A 17,579-nucleotide genomic window follows, 5' to 3' on the forward strand; every position below is an offset into this window, starting at 1 on the left:
CATGTGCACGTTGTTTTGACAGCTCGCCACGTGCTCGGTGTCTGCGTCATTCACCCCGCCCTCGTGTTTCCCAGTCAGGCTTTCCCTCCCACCGGTTTTTATTCACATCATCACTCCTGTAGATTATTTCCCCGTCATTAGCGCCCTTATTCTCCCATTATCCTCGCACCTGCAGCCCCTTCCCTATCTTTAGGTTTCTCTATTTTATCCCTCTTGTTCTCTCGTCTTGTGTCTGACAGATGCACTATTTTGCACGTTTAGACTACCAAGTCTAGCCTTTTTCTGCCTTCGCACCCTCAGTTTAGTTTGCCTTGCCCTGTTACCTCTCCTCTGTGCCTTCTTAAAGTACCCGTTGGCGTCCAGGACCGCTCTCTCTCCGGCCACCAGGCACCGCCTCCCCGGGGGAGGACGATTCCCCTGACGGGAGCTGCATTCTCTCTCTCTTCATGAGTTGTCGACAATTCGTCCTGTTCTCCGTGGTTTCTCTCGCCGAGTGGGTCCTGCTCTCTCCTCTGCGAGTTCGTCATCTCTCCTGCACTTCATTACGATTATAGCAAATCTGTTGCTGTAACAACCCGTGAGGGCGTGGCCTGAGTCATTTTTTAGACCTTTGAATCAAAGTACAAAGCAGTCACGTGGGTGTGTGTGTGTAAGGAAGCATAGGCGTCATTGGTCACGTGATTTTGATAGAACGAATCAAGCATCGATACTAAGCTTCAGCTTCATTTTTTTGACACAAGCATCGGAGCTTTCTGCGTCACAGCTAACATCACTACTTTTCTGTACCCCGCACTTAGTCTGTCTCCTTGTCTGCCATGACAGTAACCAGTCCAAGTATAGAAACGTGTTTTTGTATTAAAATAATGTCATATTATTAACATCGTATTTAAAGAGTTTGGTTGCAAAATGAGATGAATCAAAAATCATGTTTTTATTGTGGATTACAATTAATATCAATCAAGCTGCAGTTGGTTTGTTTTGATTTAAGCCATATTAACTCAAAATATACAGCTAACACAAAACACAATAACAACATGATGACAAAATAAAAAACATCATTTGGATTATTTTAAAGAAGGAGTTCACACTTTGGAACCAAACTCTTCATTTAGTTAAACAACATGTGAAGGATGGACTTTGTCTACATCTACTGGCCATTCTAGTGAACTGCAGCGTCTCCTATACGAAACCGGCCAAAAACTTTCTATTGTAGGCCTATAGATGAAGTTTAACAAATATTGATGTTTAATAGATATAATTTGTTATAGATTAACATTTTACAATGTGAATGCACGTTTTGTATATAAAGATATACACATCTACAGCATAAAAAGCTATAAGTTTAAGAAGGGTATTGTCAGGTTTGTTAAGACAAACTCGAGCTCTCTAGCAAAGATGGGATCTCTGTGGTTTATTTTCCACACACGGGACATCCAATCTTTTGGATTATGGCAAATCCTCGGCATCTGGGCCAACAGTATGCCTAAACGTGTTACGCACACTTTTTAAAAAAGCCTTTTCTTTAATCATAATTATTCCTTATAATTCAATTTTTTTACAACATGTAAAATTTGACACAGTGCAGGACATTTAAATTTTGTATTAAAAATTAAAACGTTATTTTATTTTATGGATAGATATTACATAGATAGATACAGGGTAACCTACACACCTGAACGTTGTGGACGTTAATATTTGTTTGTAAACTTAATCTGAAAGAATCTAAGACTTTTTGTTCTTTCGTCTTATTTTCCCTGTTTTGTCTACGACGTTGTTGTCTGCGCAGAATTCTGTATCTACGGTGAACTAGTCAAGAGGCATGTAAAGGGCTTCTGAAAGGCATAAACAGTCTGAAAAGGTCTGCCAATGTTCAAAGTAGGGAGCACTTGTCGTTTTAAAAGGATCTTTTCAGGTAGGCCGAAAACCGATCCTGGGCCTTTCCTGGCCAGGGTGTGCCTGGGCATCTCTGATTTACCTGAGGGACCAGATACGGCCGTGCAGAGGGAGGGGGACCGGAGCAAAAGAAGGCAGCTGGTTACTGGCCGCAAAGAATGAATGGATGAAAGAGGAGAAGGCTGAGAAATGACAAACAAAGGCACTGATGAAGGTTACTACGTGTCGTTTGTGGGGTTTGCATTAACCAATCCTCTTGACCTGAGGTGAAGTAAAAGCAGGTGCACAATGATACTGTTCAAATAGTACACTAAACATTTAAAGGGATGGTATACCTAAAATACTGTCATCATTAAACTTGCCCTCATGTCATTCCAAACCCATCCGCAGTTCCCATTCACGTGACATGTAACAAAAACCGCAGTGTCAGGTCAGCATTTGTTAAAATAAATGTGATACTGTGGTTCTCAAACTGTGGTATCACTGTGGTAGCCTTATTGAAGAGACCCCCGGTGGTGGAAAATTAAAAACTGTATTCATTTCGTGGTTTAAATACAATAAAGTGTTTAATACGTGATCTACAAATACGGAATACAACTCGCATAGCATATGTGCGTTTTTTTATACGGTTGTATTAATTATCGTTTATTTATCATTGGTCGATGTAACTCAGGCGCGTGACAGGCAGCTCGAACACAGAGCAGCCAGACGCTTGTGCGTCTCTCAATCTCTCTCTTCCGATGAGCTGTGTGCAAATTAAGCTTCTTATGTATTTCTGCACTTGAACCGCTGTTTAAAGCCGTTGTTATTGCTGTAAAGCGCTCAACTCGCGTCTGCATACTCGCGTTTTGACGCGCGCATTGACGAGCCGTATAGCCTAAAGTCTCTGTTTAATATATACAGCTGTTCTCTCGACGTTTAAGAATATTTATCGTCTGTGTTAAATATTCTTTTTACATTGTCTGTCTTTGATATGTTTGTAGTCTTTCTGCAAGTCCCCACAAAGTTAATAAATCCCCCATACAAGTCATTTACAGAGCCCTGTTTACTGTGCACTACAGAAACGTGTTTGTATCCACTATTACTGCTGATTAACTTGAAAAAAAGGAAAAACATGTTCTTTAGTTTGAAAACAGCTTGTAAACAAAAAAGAGTGTGTATTATTAAGGCCTACATAAGAATTGGAGAACGAGGTGTAAAGATAAAATTTCACAGCTCTACTATTCATTTTAATGTTTATTCATGTGATTTTAGATTTTTCTATGTGGTACTTGGAACAACTAATTTTATTACTTTTAGAACCACTGCTGTAGGAAAAAAGGTTACTCAGAACTTGTCATTTCAAATATTTATGAATAAACTTATGTATAAACTACTTCATTTGTGAAAATTGCTTTTGTCTACCATTCTATTCCTTATAAAAATGCTCCCCCCGTGAAACCATAGTTTATGTAAAAATATCATAATTACCAAAGTTAACTCTCTTAAATATTAATACATTAATATAATATTGTTTTTTTAAGTATAAAAGTAATAATTATTTTATTTCATGTAGCCTATTTTGGCGAAAGCTATGACGATGCGGTTTATGTTTTGTTTGGTCTTTGAACCATTTAGAAAACGAATAATAATAATAATCTACTTTAGCTTGAAATTCTTTAAAGAAACAGTTTTGAAAGAAAAGGAAAGCTTTTCACAGGAAATGAGTTTATATGTGTACTGCAGCTGCGCGTTTTCTTATCAGTCACCACTGCGCGTCACTGCATAAAGTGGGCGGGGCGTAAAAAGTTTGCGAATGAGTGACAGTTCATCATCCTCCGCTTTGACAGATTGCGTGAGGCATCGGGTAGGATCCACGCTGAATTTCAATCGTACTATAATACTTTTTATGGATTTATACCTGCGCAACTATACTTTCTCTTTTAGGACGATGGCTTTTGTTTCATGTCGAACCGTTAAGGCATTTAATAGGCACTTCATTTAGGTTTGCTTTATTTCCGCTGTACTTCGGCAAACATTTAATGACATTTGATTTGTAAATTATACATCAGTCCAAACACGGACCTCCAATGTTTTTGTTTTTAAACAATCGCACCTTATCGAGGGATGCCGTTTCCAACGCACACGACGTCTACTACATTTACATGAATATGTGACCATTGACTCGAAGATGACCACGAGGAGGCTTTTTCATGCTTTGCCTGTCATTGCTTTGACTTTTTTCGTCCTGGTTGTGCTGAATTTGCAACTGCGCACCCGGAATGACCTACAGCCTGGCGCGCATCTTGCGCACGGACTGGTTCGGAGTCAGGCGCACTCTGCTTGGAGGACCGCTGCCAAAAATGATGCAGTCTCCGACGAACACGAGCCAGCAGCTCAAAGTTGGAAAGAGAGTAACCCAAAATCACTTCTGGAGATCAGTGATATCTTCATTGGTGTGAAAACCACTGGCAGGTTCCACAAAACCCGCCTTGCTCTGCTGTTGGAGACCTGGATCTCCAGAACTAAAGACCATGTGAGTGTTTCTTGACATAATGTTAAATATTTAAAGGATGTTATCTATCTATCTATCTATCTATCTATCTATCTATCTATCTATCTATCTATCTATCTATCTATCTATCTATCTATCTATCTATCTATCTATCTATCTATCTATCTATCTATCTATCTATCTATCTATCTATCTATCTATCTATCTATCTATCTATCTAATCAATAATGTGTCTTCATTGTCTATAATGGTTATTGCTGTATTAAGAGTATGGTAACTGATGATGTCACAGGATGTGCGTTCAAGCTGTGCCTGCTGGCTGGTAGGCAAGTGCACATCCTGTGGCATCAACAGGACGTTATGTGCAACGTTCTTGCAGACCTATACAGGTGCAAAACCCCAGACGTTCCCAAAACCAGACATGGTTGTTTTGTCTGTGTCTTTGCGGTGCAGAAAACATCCTCCCAATCACAAAGACAATTTTGTCAATTTTCTTTTGTTTCGTAAACCAAAATTGAGATGTCCAAATGACCCATTGAAGGAAATGTAAGTGTTGGCACCACCATGCCACAAAATTGGCCAAGAATGGGTGCATCTATATTTAAAAGCATCAATCTGCTCTATTTCCTGTTTCATCTGCCCTGTGTGCCTTTATAGACTGAGAACTTCCTGTCTTCTCAAACTCAGCTGTAGCAGCTCTGTCACGAGTGTAGACATCGGGTTAGCTTCTCTATGTGGCACAAGAATCGAAACTCATTGTGACCTTTGGAAACACTAGAAGTAGATTACTAATAGCAAGTGGAAAAGTATGTGACGGTTTTAATGCAGCATGTCGGTGTTCTCGCAAGTTTATCGTATAATTCACAGGATTTTGTTTAGCATCAAATCCTGTTATAAGACCAAAGTCAACCTAAGTTCCTCAAAAGAACTCTTAATTTAATAAAGCATGCAGATCTGTAGACAATGACACCATCTCATCAGACATAAATTTGAATCAAAATAAAATGTTTAAACTATAAAATATGTATATAAAATGTATTATTTCATTTAAACCAAAGTATAACTATAAAGTGTATTTATTGAAATATTATTTTATAATAATATTAAAATATATTTTTAGCACCATTAAAAGATGATTAGCTTATACATTTTTATTCCCATTTTTCTTGCATATTTTCAATAGATTTTCTGTAGACTTAGCTATAGTTGACAAGGTTTTATGGAAACATTTTTTTAAATATTTTTTTTATATAAAATATAATCGTTCTCTTTCTGAGCAAATGATATTTCTTCATTATATTTTATTTATTCATTGTTTGGGTAAATTATGGCCCACGCCCATTTTTTAAACAACTGACCAAAATAAAAAATGAATACAAGTTGTCTTTAATGGACATTCATTTGAACCTTTAATACACGATTTAACTCTGGCCTGCTGTGACATGACATGTACAAGGCAGAACAAAGCCAGATCTTACACATACAGTAGTACATTCACATACTTTGGCATTCGCTAACCGCTCCAAGAATACTTTGGGAATATGTGAGTGATTAAACATGGCAAGTGTTATGTCTAAGTGCTTTATCAAAGCAAATGCCCAGCATGCAACTCAGCATATAACACTTTCAAAGAGCATCTGTCACTCCGAATGTAACATGACAAGTGTGAAATAGTGGTGTCGCTGATCCAAATGAAAGTACCATCAAAGAGAGCATTTGCAAATTGATAAGCAATGAAATTAGCCTTTGCTTTCTGATGAAATTATTGGAACCTACTCGGCGGTTGTGCAATTTGATTTTAAGATGAAGTCCAATGCAACATCTTTGTAAAATTCCCCACTTCTGCTTTTTTTTATGTGAGCAAATGAGGATGTATTTAAGTTATTGTGTCTTGAATGTTTTTTGAATGTTCCTATTTAGTTGCTGTTATGTTTTGGGCCATCCAAAGAGGCCGAGCCAAATTGAATTTATTCCAATTTCAATCTTTATACACTGTAATTTACACACTTCATTTTTTTGTGTAAATTTGCGCAAAATGTGCACAGTTTTTTAAGTAAATACAACTTTTACTTAAATTTACTTATGTTTTACTTAAACTGTGTGCAAAATCTTGACACAAAAAAATCAGTGAAATTTACTTTAAAAAACAGTGTAAAAAACTTCATTTAAAAGATAAATTTACTTAACTATAGGATTTACTTAATTTTTTTGTTTTTTTTCCACGTTGAAGCAATATATCAATGTCATTATTTGTTCACATTAAACAAGTTGTATTATATTGTTGATGTCCTAACTTCTAACATTATGTTTTTAAGTAGCAATATAATGTTTCTGGCTATTCATGAGCCTTGTTGCCAGCATGTTCTATAATGGCAGGATGTTGTCAGTACAAGTATGTTTTCGCGTTTGTCTGTGTGTGCATGTGTACCCTTTGCCTCAGTGCCAATAAGAGGAAGACTGAATTTTGAAACAATAACAAAACGGAAGTCTATCTGAGCGAGAGGAAGTCCTGAGCTGAAGAAACAGGAATGGGGTGTAAAACAACAACCTCGGCACTTTTTTTACAGAAGTCAAAAACATCAAAACCCTTCGCAAGAGATATACACTCTCCGGACATCCGAACAAAAGCTTTAGCCGCTGTTCCGCGTTGCCGCTTTGGTTAGCTGGAAGACATTCTTGAATTGTGTTACTGAGCATGTTTTTTACGGGCGAATATTGTGTTTTTGTTTTTAATGTAAAGTTGGTTACATGTTCCATATATACAGTAAGTTTCAAATGTCTGAAATGTATTTAGTGGCTTATTCTCCAAAAGCGCACGTCTGCTTTTATAGCCCATCATTTTAGGACACTTTTTCGTCTATCTGCCCTAAATCTGCACCCCCGTTTATTTCTCACAAGATGAAAAGACAAAATAGACGCGTGTCCTCCCCAGTTTCACTTCATTATTTTGCTTATAGACAGGTCTGCTTGAGTTTCGCATTTTAGTGTTTCTCCAAACGGTGCTTTATGATGTTCAGTCACCGTCTGTGTCATTTTAGCTCTACCGTGTGGCCAAATCCATGGCTAAATATGCACCTTTATGATTTACGATGAGCTCAGGGTGTTTCCATCGGCTTCGGCCCATTGGCTTTAATGGCCGCGCCATTGATCTGTGAGTTCGATTATGCCGTCCGTGCTCAAGGTCTGTGACAGGGGAGACACTGAAAATTACGATCCTAGACATCTGAAGCGCCTGGACGTTGTGAAGAAGCGACAATCCTCCACAGCATCATAGGGAGTGTTAAAGATTTCTCTTGAGGGTGATGGTCGTGGGTCCAAAAACGTGCATCTTCATTTGTGTGCCAGTTTAATTTTCTCAGCGGGTGTTTTTAGAAACACACGCTCGCACAAAAACACTTTCCAGAACAGCAGTTAGGACAACATGGGTGATTACAAACCAGAGGTGTCTGTTATGGGGAAACTGGGAATGCAGATGCTCGGATGCCTCGCGGAGCAGCAGCTGTTGTCTCACGGTGGTGGCTGATGGGAGATTTGGATGTTGCCCATTCTAATATCCAGAGAAAAGAGCATCAGGCTCTTAGTGCAACGTTTCGGCATTAATATGCAGATTTGTGCTCATGGTACACGCTGTGTACATCTGTTTTACTTAAATTCACTTCAAATGGCTGTATTCTACATTTTTATGTATTTTTATTACCCTGAAGAACACTTATGACGTTAGTCCATAATTTCAGATTCGCATTTACTTTTATGTTTTTTTTAGCCACCCTTGAATCTTAGACTGAAACATGAGGTTTAAATCTGTAAGTTTGTAAGTTAAATGTCTAATAAATATAATTTTTCTGTTTTACAGACGTTCATCTTCACGGACAGCTCAGATGAAGACACTTCACTTGAAGGTGTGGATTATTAGTGATCTTTATATTCTGCACTGTTTTGTCTGGTAGGTTATGAACTGTTTCACACAGCAAGGTCAGCTGTTCATCGTGTGCATCTGTATTTGTAGGATTTAATGTCGTGGTCACCAACTGCCCGCCAGAACACAGTCATCAAGCTCTGTCCTGCAAGATGGCCGCCGAGTACCACCACTTCATGGCCTCTGGAAAAAAGTGAGTTTTAATGGTTTACATGCCTGTGGAATTGGGATGAGACCTTATTGTGCGAAACGGTTTTATTCACAATCATGTTGTCTTATATGGGGCGCCGTTTGTAAAATGAAATGTGTACCAAAAACCTGTCAAAGCTTTAAAGCTAAACTCACCTAACCTTAAATCTAAATCCTTAATGTAAATATAAATCCTGAATTTGAATGTTATATTTAAATGTTAAATCTAAATGTTAAATGCAAAAGTTAAATCTAAATCCGATATATAAATGTAAATATTTTATGTAAATTTTGTTTTAAAAGCATATATATATATATATATATATAAATCTAAATGTTGAGCTAAACATTTAGAGAACATACATTTAACCTGCCCTATGCTGGATTGCGCCAATCAGCGTTAACGGCGATTATAATTAGGTGTCATACACTGCTCGGAGTAGAAAAGATATACTCCAGCCGCCACAGTTCACTCCATGTGATTGTTCTCTTGGGGAGGTTCCACCTCGTCCAGGCGCCTTGAGTTACGAGCTCAATGGATTTTGCTCTTCTCCCTTCTTCCTCAAGGTTTCGGACTTCATCCTGGATCATGATTCTCTTCTCCCTAGGGGTGGACTTTGACAACTGCTGGAAATGTGCTGATCCTAGACCCTGTCTTCCAGTGCAAGGGTTTCCAATGATGTCTTTGGTCCTAAGAGAACCTTCTGGCTGGTTAATTGCCGTGCTGGCAGCCCACTTACGGCCAGATCTTGTTCTGACTCCTGCTTCCCTGGTGAGTTGGTCTCGAGAGTCTCTATATGTCAGGGACAGTCTGCACTTGGCGACTTTAAACTTCTCCACCGCTGATGACAGGGGAAGCCAGAGCTGGCCCGACCTTATATAGAGCCCCAAGGATGTAAAGCTCTGTGGTATTCCCAACCATCTTCTAAGGTGCTTGTTGAACTTCCTCTCCATTTCTTCAACGGTTGATAGGAGCACCTCATATACAGTGAGAAGCCACATGAGTCTCGGGAGCAGGCCATGTTGGTAGATCCAGCACTTGTATTTCCCAGGCAGGCCAGACTTGTCAATCTTCTTCAACTTGTTTTCCGGTGCTGGAGATGCTGTTCTTGTCTGACAGGGAATCATCATACCACTTTCCGAGGCATCTAATTGGGTTCCCCTGGATGTTCGGGATCACTTCCCCTTGAACAAGTAGCTTGAACCTCCCAGTTGTTTTACCCTTTTGGATCACCAGGCTCCTTGATTTCTTGGGCTTAAAGACCATCTTTGCCCAAGTGGCCATGTGATCCAGTTCTGCCAGGACCCATCTTGCCTGCACGTGAGTTGGTGTTATCACGGTAAGATCATCCATGAATGCCCTGATTGCTGGCTGTTGACATCCTGCTGCGGTCTTCGGCCCTCTTGACTTTGTACTCGCTGCAGAGATGATCAGGCTCATTCCCATGATGAACAATATGGGAGAGATTGTGCATCCTGTCACTATCCCCTTCTCCACTGGCTGCCACTTTGTTGTAAACTTGGCCGACTGGAATCGTAGCTTGATGTTTCTCAGGTAACTGGTGATCATGCCCTGGATGTTATGTGGAATGTGGTAGTAGTCCAAAGCAACTTGGATCCAGTTATGGGGAATAGAGCCATATGCATTTGCAAAGTCAAGCCAGACAACTGTTAGGCTGCCTTTCTTCTCCTTCGCTTCTTGGACGGTTCGTCTGAGCGGTGTGCATGCATCCATCCCTGTCCACATGTGGACTTGCTATGGTGTATTTTGAGCCCTCTTATGCCTTTGCAGATCCTTCAGCAACTGCATTTCACTTCCGGTGCCTCCCCCGGTCAAGGTGGTTTGTCTGAGCCTTCTCTGAGTCTGTGTCACTATCCTTGTCGTTGTCATTGAATCTATCCTGTTGAGCCTCTGATCCTCCCCCCCTTCAGGAGACTCTGGGGGTATTGCTTATTTGTCGGTTCTGTAGCTTGTTTGGTGCCCTCTTGCGAATGCTGCAACAGGGGTTGCTGGCCCCTATTACCCCGCCAGTCTTTCCTGGAGGTCAACTGTCTCTCCAGCGTCACCAACCTTTCTCACTTGCCATCCAGACTTTCCTGGAAGTCACTGGTTGCCTAGGAAGTTCAGTTGTATAATACATCTATGATGCTAACATACACCCATTTCAAATGGATGAAGCATTGTCCTAGAAGAGAGGTCGTCAGGTGGTTCCCAACCTTCTCTGGGTGTTTTGACCCTTAACCACAACACCCTCCAGTTGGCGGGTCAGCAGTGACTGGCCAGGTCACTGGCCCTCTCCTCCAGGCTTCCAGCTTGTGCCCTCTCTCTTGTGCCAGAGCCAACAGGAGGTCCTCTCTGACGCTTCTCCCAGCCTAAGAACGGCTAGTTTTGTTTATAGTTTTTATGTTAGTTTTAGTTAAATGATTAGCAATTTTGTTATATGCTTTTGTCCTTTTATTATTTGTTTTTATTCATCATTCTAATTTTCATGCCTTATTTCATTTTTATTCTGAGGCAGCATTTCAATTTTTCATTTAGTTAATTTTGGGTGTACTGTCCCTTTAATATTATAATATTAATCAATACGAATTATAATATTTATCACAATATTGTTTTATTATTTATTATTATAATAATTAGTATTGTTTTAGAATACGTACACTGATAAGGTTCATCCAAAAAAGAAAGTTTTTCCAATCACTTTTAGGCCAACATTTTATTTGATCTCAATTAACATAACATTTTCAAAGTTTGCACTTTAGGAAAGTAAATAAGGAACCTTATTATATTTTGGTGAAACATTATTAAACAAACATGTTGTTTTTGGATAAATACACTGATGACTGATTTATCATGTCGTTTTGTAAGCCTCTATTCAAAACGTGCGCTTCTGTCCCAGGTGGTTTTGTCATGTTGATGATGATAACTACTTGAACCCTGGAGCTCTCCTGTCTCTCCTCTCTGGCTTCCCGGCGGACAGTGACATCTACGTGGGCAAGCCAAGCCTGGATCGACCAATGAGAGCTCACGAGCTTCTGGAAGGAAATAAGACGGTCAGTATCCCAGAATTCTTCCTGTTGCCTTTTCACAACGATCTACAGTACGTAGCTCATTTTGCAAGCGCCGCTACACAATTATTGCTAAAATATGAATAAATATAGATTTTGATCGTTTGTGACACTTTTTTCCCGTCGGTTTTGGCATCGATCAGCCTTCTTCATCAATATTCTTTTGCGGTGAACCGAGCAAGGTTTTCTCCAGGGATCAATCGGTGATTACAACTTTATTGCTTATTGATCTGGAAAAATCTATCAGCTGACATTGATGAAAAAATCAATGGTCTATATTGTCACGTTCAGTGATCTTTCCGACACCATAACATTTGCCTTAACATGCATTGCCCTTGAGATGGTCTAGCCCATTTCCCTGTGCCTTCACAGTGTTGTTTGTATCCACATTTATACGTCTGACAGAACAGGCCACAACTCCCTACGGGGGTGGAATACGGTCAACAGGATGAGTGATCGGAAAGGATGTTGAGATCCTTGAAGGAAACCACCACATAGTGTAAGAGGAATATGGGGACAGATTTATGTCACCGTCAGAGATGATGCCTCACAGATCCCCGCGGGAGAACAAACCCCAATGAATGAAAAAAGAAACTGATATGCACTGAGGAAGCGTCTGTGTTGGCCTATAACGTGGGTTGAAAAACTGGTTCATTTGTTTATTTATAAATGAACTGAAGTAGATTTTAATGGATTCGTTTTTTAAATAATTGGTTTTGAAATGCATTTAACCTTTAATCACGTGACAGGTAGAGTAGATTGTCGTCACGTTTTCGTTTCTTTGCCGAAGGAGATTACGTATTTACGAAACACCCGCTGTGGAGCAGTTTGTCCGTTTGGGGCTACTGTAGAAACAGCGAATTCCAATGGTAAGGGGACTTGTGGTGTATGTAGATAGAAATAGCTCATTCTAAGGTAATAAAAACATAATGCTTCATTATGTAAGGTCTTTATACACCTCTGAACACAGAGTTATGTATATTATATTGCATATCTCTCAATAGACCCTCCAAACAATCACACGCTGGACCTTTTAAGTGATGATGCTTGCAAACTTACATAAGATTTGTGAGTCTAAGTTTCAAATACCTGCTCGAGGTGAGGCTTGAACTCACAACCCAGCGTGCCTTTACATGCACTGCTCTATAACCATCACAATGTGACCGACTGCACCACAGGAGCTTCACGCCGGCCTGTGTACTGCATTATTGTTTAATGGGCAGTACAATGATTTATATGCATTTATATACATTGCACAATGCAATCGTTTATGGATCGTATGGAATCACATCATGCTGATTTAGAAACTGATTGGTGGACTTTTGATCCATTTGTGTTCTAGAGGGAAGTCCGTTTCTGGTTCGCTACAGGAGGGGCCGGTTTCTGTCTGAGCAGGAAGTTGGCTGAGAGGATGGCACCCTGGGCAAGGTGAGGCGTGTGCGTGCGTGCGTGCGTGCGTTTTATCTTTGATCTTGAAAATCATTTGACTTTACGGCTTGTACATTCCCACGGAAAAGAAAAATAATAATTAAACCTGAATATCTCAGCTGCTTCTGATAGACAGAAGTGAGATTACATGAGAAAGTTTTGAAGTCTCTGGTAATTCATGTTTACTCCGGAATAGAAATGAATCAGCTGTATTGAATTACAGTGGTCCCAGGTTCGAGCAGACCTCTGCAGTTATAATGCTTCCTGATGATTGTACGGTGGGCTTCATAGTTGAGATACGTCTGGGCTTCTCTATGGTCCATAGCAACATGTTTCACTCCCACCTGGAAAACCTCCTTCGTCTTACCCCCAGTGATATCCCGAAACAGGTGAGATGTTTGTCCTGATTTATAAATGGCACTTGCTGAGGCAAGCATGACTAGTGCTCAACTCAAGTATTAAACGTGATTGCTAACTTGTCCTAATAAGACATTAGTCAGAAATTCTTGGAAATCAGAAAAATCTCATAGACTTACATTGAAGATGGACCTAAACCAAATCTAGGCAAACACCCACACCTTAGCAACTCCATAGCAACACCCAATGGCAATAATATATAACATAAGGAAGCATAACTTACTCTAAACCTTTGAGTCAAAATATAATCATACAGTAATTTACACAAATTAAAAAATAATGGATTGTGGTTATAAAATATGGAGAAACCCAAACCATATACAGGGTTGATGTATACATAGTTGGGTAAAACGTGTACATTTTTCAGGTTGATTTAAACCAATTTTGTCCATATTTTACACTGTAAAAAATCCTGTGAAAAATTTTAGCTGGGGCGCCAGAAAACACAGAAAAATAAAAAAAACATTGTAAAATTATATGTTTTTCACCAGGGATGTAACGATTCACCGCAAGCCGGTTGAAAATCAATTATAATATGTGACGATTCCGGTCAATGGAATGTTATATGAATCGCAATACATGTTTTGAACAGCAGGGGCCGCTGTGTTTACTGTACACTTGGAAAACGTGGATAAGCTGATATTTCTTAAATGTAAAAAAAATCCAGGAAAAGCACAGACAAAGTCTTTGGTTATATTAAAGAGACTTGTATTTTGATTTTTTTTGCTTGATTTGGAATTGGTTTAAAAATTGAAAGTTTAGTTTTATTATTTGACGTAAGATATTTTTATTTTACGAAGAAATGTGAGATTTTTGAGCAATAATGAAAGGGCAGTTGTTCGTTTCTAATTTGTTTCAAGTCATTTTATAAAAATAAACCGTGAATAAACCGCATTGTGAGATCAATATCGTGAATCTCATCGCATGGCGAAATCCCTATTTTTCACATTCTTTTTGTTAATTTGCAGTCTTTTTCTGTCATTTGAAGTTTTTCACTGTAAATCCTGAAAAAACCTGAAATTTTGAAAAATACCAGTAAACAAATTCGTTTCACATAAAATGATGAATTTTATGTTTTCTTGTACATTTGTAGTCTTTTTGTGTCATTTGACAGTTTTTTTTTTACCGTATTTCAAAACTACGTGAAAAGTGTGTAAAAACAGTTTTTTACAATGTAGCTACCCAACAATGGTTGGAAACAACCCAGCATTTTTTTTTTGAGTGTAAGTAACTAGATGTCAATATTTAAACTGTCGAACTTGAAATACACAAGCAGTAATTTCTCTTTCTATTATCTTCTCCTCAAATGCTGAAGGTCACTTTAGGTTATGGATGGTTTGAGAATAAATTGAACAGCGTGGAACTCAAAGGAGTTTTTACCGAAGATGAAGATCCGTCCAGGTTAGTCATACTGTACACCTTCACAGGCCCCCGCACTGTGCTTATTTTTATTCAGAAAGGTGACTAAACGATGAATGTACAAGGTGATGCATATTTTTTTCCTATTCACTCAGAACTGCAAAAGAACAAAGTAAAATATAGCCACGTAAAGTAGACTGTAAAGCAAGGTTGATTTTTCTGAAATCTTCGTTTTCATCCTTATATTTGAAATGTTTATCTGTAAAAAATAAACACTGTTTGTTCTGTATTTTGTTATTCGCACAAATCCAGACAGTTTGTGATGTCTTATGGACATTTTAAGAGCACTATTTGCTTAATCGGAATAAAACTTTTTCGAGCTAAACCGCTTTACTTTTCCCTCTCCAGATAACATGCTTGTTTATGAAATATGACAAATTTTCTTTGACAACTTTGAAAATTCATCATCATATTGTAATCTCACATTTTTGTTTAATGTTGATCTGTTGGATTTTTCAGGTTCAGGACAGTCCACTGTCTTCTGTACCCTACAACAAGCTGGTGCCCGGTTGCTCATAATAACAAGCTGTCATGGAATCAACAAGTCCTTCCATGATGCAATCCCTACCATAGTGGGAAAAATCTCTTTGTTCTGTTGAACACAAAAGAAGATATTTTGAAGAATGTAGGAAAGCAAACAGATCTGGGGCACCATTGACTACCATTGTCATTTTTCCTACTATGGTAGTCAATGGTGGCCAAGAAACGCTTGGTTACAAGCATTCTTCCAAATATCTTCCTCTGTGTTCATCAGAACAAATACATTTATACACATTTGGAAAAACTCGAGGGTGAGGAAACAGAATTTTTGTTTTTGGGTGACTGTTTCTTTAACAGAAGAGCTGCCGCTCGCAGAAGTACAGACTAAATATCAACTCAAGAGCTCAACTTTTTCCTTTATTGTGGCCCAAAGGAAAAGCCCTGTGAACTTCATAATATCAGTTTATGTACTCTGCAATGGTGGTGTGTGTCTGTGCTTTAGTCCGAAAGCTTGTTTAAAGTCCTGCACAGTGATGAAATTGTCCCGTCGGGTGGCCTGGGGGAAACGTCGAAACCTCAATTTAACTGAGCCAGCATGTGTTTGGAATGATTATTGGACCGTATTTTCATAGTATTTCAACTGTTTGACACTTTAAGTGTAACTTCTGTTTACACATTGCACATGAGGATTCCATTCCTAGATAGTTCTTACAGTTAGTTACTAAATATGTTGTGTATCATGTGTGTCAATGCACTATATATTTTTTAAAGCAAACAGAAATATTATTGTGGTAAATTCAATACCAACGACAATTTAGTTTGCTTTTCAAATGTGAACAAATTAACGATTTTAGCTTTTTTATTTTAATAAATATTTATTTTAGCTGTTTTAGCAACATGTGACATGATAAAAAGTGACAATATTTCAGCACATTGTTTGGAGAAACAAAAAAAGGTGTTTATATTATGTTTCTTTAGTATGTGACAGATGCTTGTTTTTTATTTGAATAATCAACATTTCAAATCAAATTGCTTTTTATTTCAAAACAGGGTCCTCTGTTTTTTTATTACTATACTGTATTATTCTACTTGCACTGTACATTACTGCTGTAATATATTTTCAGTTGTAGCCTATGTCTACCATGCTAAGTCAAAAACAGTGACTTATCATAGTGTTTGTTAAATAAAGACTATTTTCTATATAAATGTAATGAATTATTTCAAAATATGCACATGGGTCATTGACAAATACATTAAATGTGTCGGTGTGACAGCAAAAATGTAGAAAAAATAACAATGAAGATACATCTTTCTTATGCGATTTTATATTATACATATCAGTAATAACCGTTTAAAATATCATTTTAACAGTATTTTAATTTTGCTACACCACAGGACACATGCACAGTATTTTTGTCAACTTCCCATGTGTGCCCTAAGGGTGACATAAACATGCACAGACCCTTTAAGGAAAACAGTTTGACACCGCCCCTTTTATAACAACCTGCCAATCAACAGATCCATCAAACAGCCAATGAGGTGGAAGCAATTGTGAAGATTTAAAATGTGGTAGGCCAAACTCTTGTGGTTGCATGTGCTGTGTGAAATGGTTTTATTGTGTTGTTTTTGTAACTTCTTTTATTGTGAAGAGGACAGAGATCTAATTTGAAATCTTGGCCTGTGTTTGTTTATTTGTTGGGTAAATTGAGTATTTATTTTGGATTGGTTTGTTGATTGTTGTTTTGATTTTGTGCTTTTTTGCTGTCTTATATTCTCTATCTGTCTGTCTGTCGATATGTCTTCAGACTTTCACTCCATATAATCTAGTTTCACTCCATATATTCAACCAATCATACAGTATTATAAATACTTATAAATTATAAATTATTTTGTACTTATAATAAAACATATTAAGTAGTGTTGCCATATTTTTGTTCTTTAAATAGTTTTTCCACTGTACAAAATAACAAATAAAAGTATGGTATTCATCGCCTCTCTCATAGGGTTCTTGTTACTTTTACAGTCTGTTTTCTTTTGGCCCCATAAGTCTGAATGTCCACCTGTGGCCTGTAGACATTCAGCAGACCAAACAGAGATGATGATCTGCGAACTCATTTTCTGCCATCTGCTCACCGTCTGATCTGTGTGCCCATAATAGCAGCAGGAGACAAAACACAAACACACGTATTTTCATCTCGTTTTTGGACATAACTAACAGTAACCTCTCATGGGTCATACAGCAAATCTTTGTAAGAAGTTTTGTTTACACAACCA

At 38.3% G+C, this 17,579-nt stretch overlaps 2 protein-coding genes across 18 annotated transcripts in view; one reads left to right on the forward strand and one right to left on the reverse strand.

Moving 5' to 3' along the window:
* LOC130548621 (amine sulfotransferase-like) overlaps positions 1-654 on the reverse strand; it is an 85,530-nt gene extending 84,876 nt beyond the window's left edge. For 8 of the 17 annotated variants that reach the window (XM_057325507.1, XM_057325511.1, XM_057325503.1 and 5 more), the window contains exon 1: positions 324-650. The gene's annotated coding sequence lies outside the window, so the exon portion shown is untranslated. Of the gene's footprint in view, positions 1-323 lie in introns of all 17 variants that reach the window. The other 9 variants (XR_008962059.1, XR_008962058.1, XR_008962056.1 and 6 more) reach the window with 4 other exon arrangements.
* A 3,048-nt stretch (positions 655-3,702) lies between these two features.
* mfng (MFNG O-fucosylpeptide 3-beta-N-acetylglucosaminyltransferase) lies at positions 3,703-17,295 on the forward strand. The gene is made up of 8 exons (XM_057326260.1): positions 3,703-4,408; positions 8,241-8,286; positions 8,394-8,496; positions 11,393-11,546; positions 12,904-12,989; positions 13,213-13,378; positions 14,722-14,807; positions 15,285-17,295. Exons 1-8 carry the CDS (start codon positions 4,064-4,066, stop codon positions 15,379-15,381), a joined length of 1,083 nt encoding a protein of 360 aa, XP_057182243.1. The 5' UTR covers positions 3,703-4,063; the 3' UTR covers positions 15,382-17,295.
* The last annotated feature ends 284 nt before the right edge of the window (positions 17,296-17,579 follow it).

The sequence above is a fragment of the Triplophysa rosa genome, linkage group LG25 (assembly GCF_024868665.1).
Source record: "Triplophysa rosa linkage group LG25, Trosa_1v2, whole genome shotgun sequence".
Taxonomy (NCBI): Eukaryota; Metazoa; Chordata; class Actinopteri; order Cypriniformes; family Nemacheilidae; genus Triplophysa; species Triplophysa rosa.

Coding starts and splice junctions, on each gene's coding strand:
- mfng (XM_057326260.1), top strand. CDS start 4,064: ATGACCACGAGGAGGCTTTTTCATGCTTTGCCTGTCATTGCTTTGACT. Junction 4,409..8,240: donor TCTCCAGAACTAAAGACCAT/GTGAGTGTTTCT, acceptor TCTGTTTTACAG/ACGTTCATCTTCACGGACAG. Junction 13,379..14,721: donor CCAGTGATATCCCGAAACAG/GTGAGATGTTTG, acceptor CAAATGCTGAAG/GTCACTTTAGGTTATGGATG.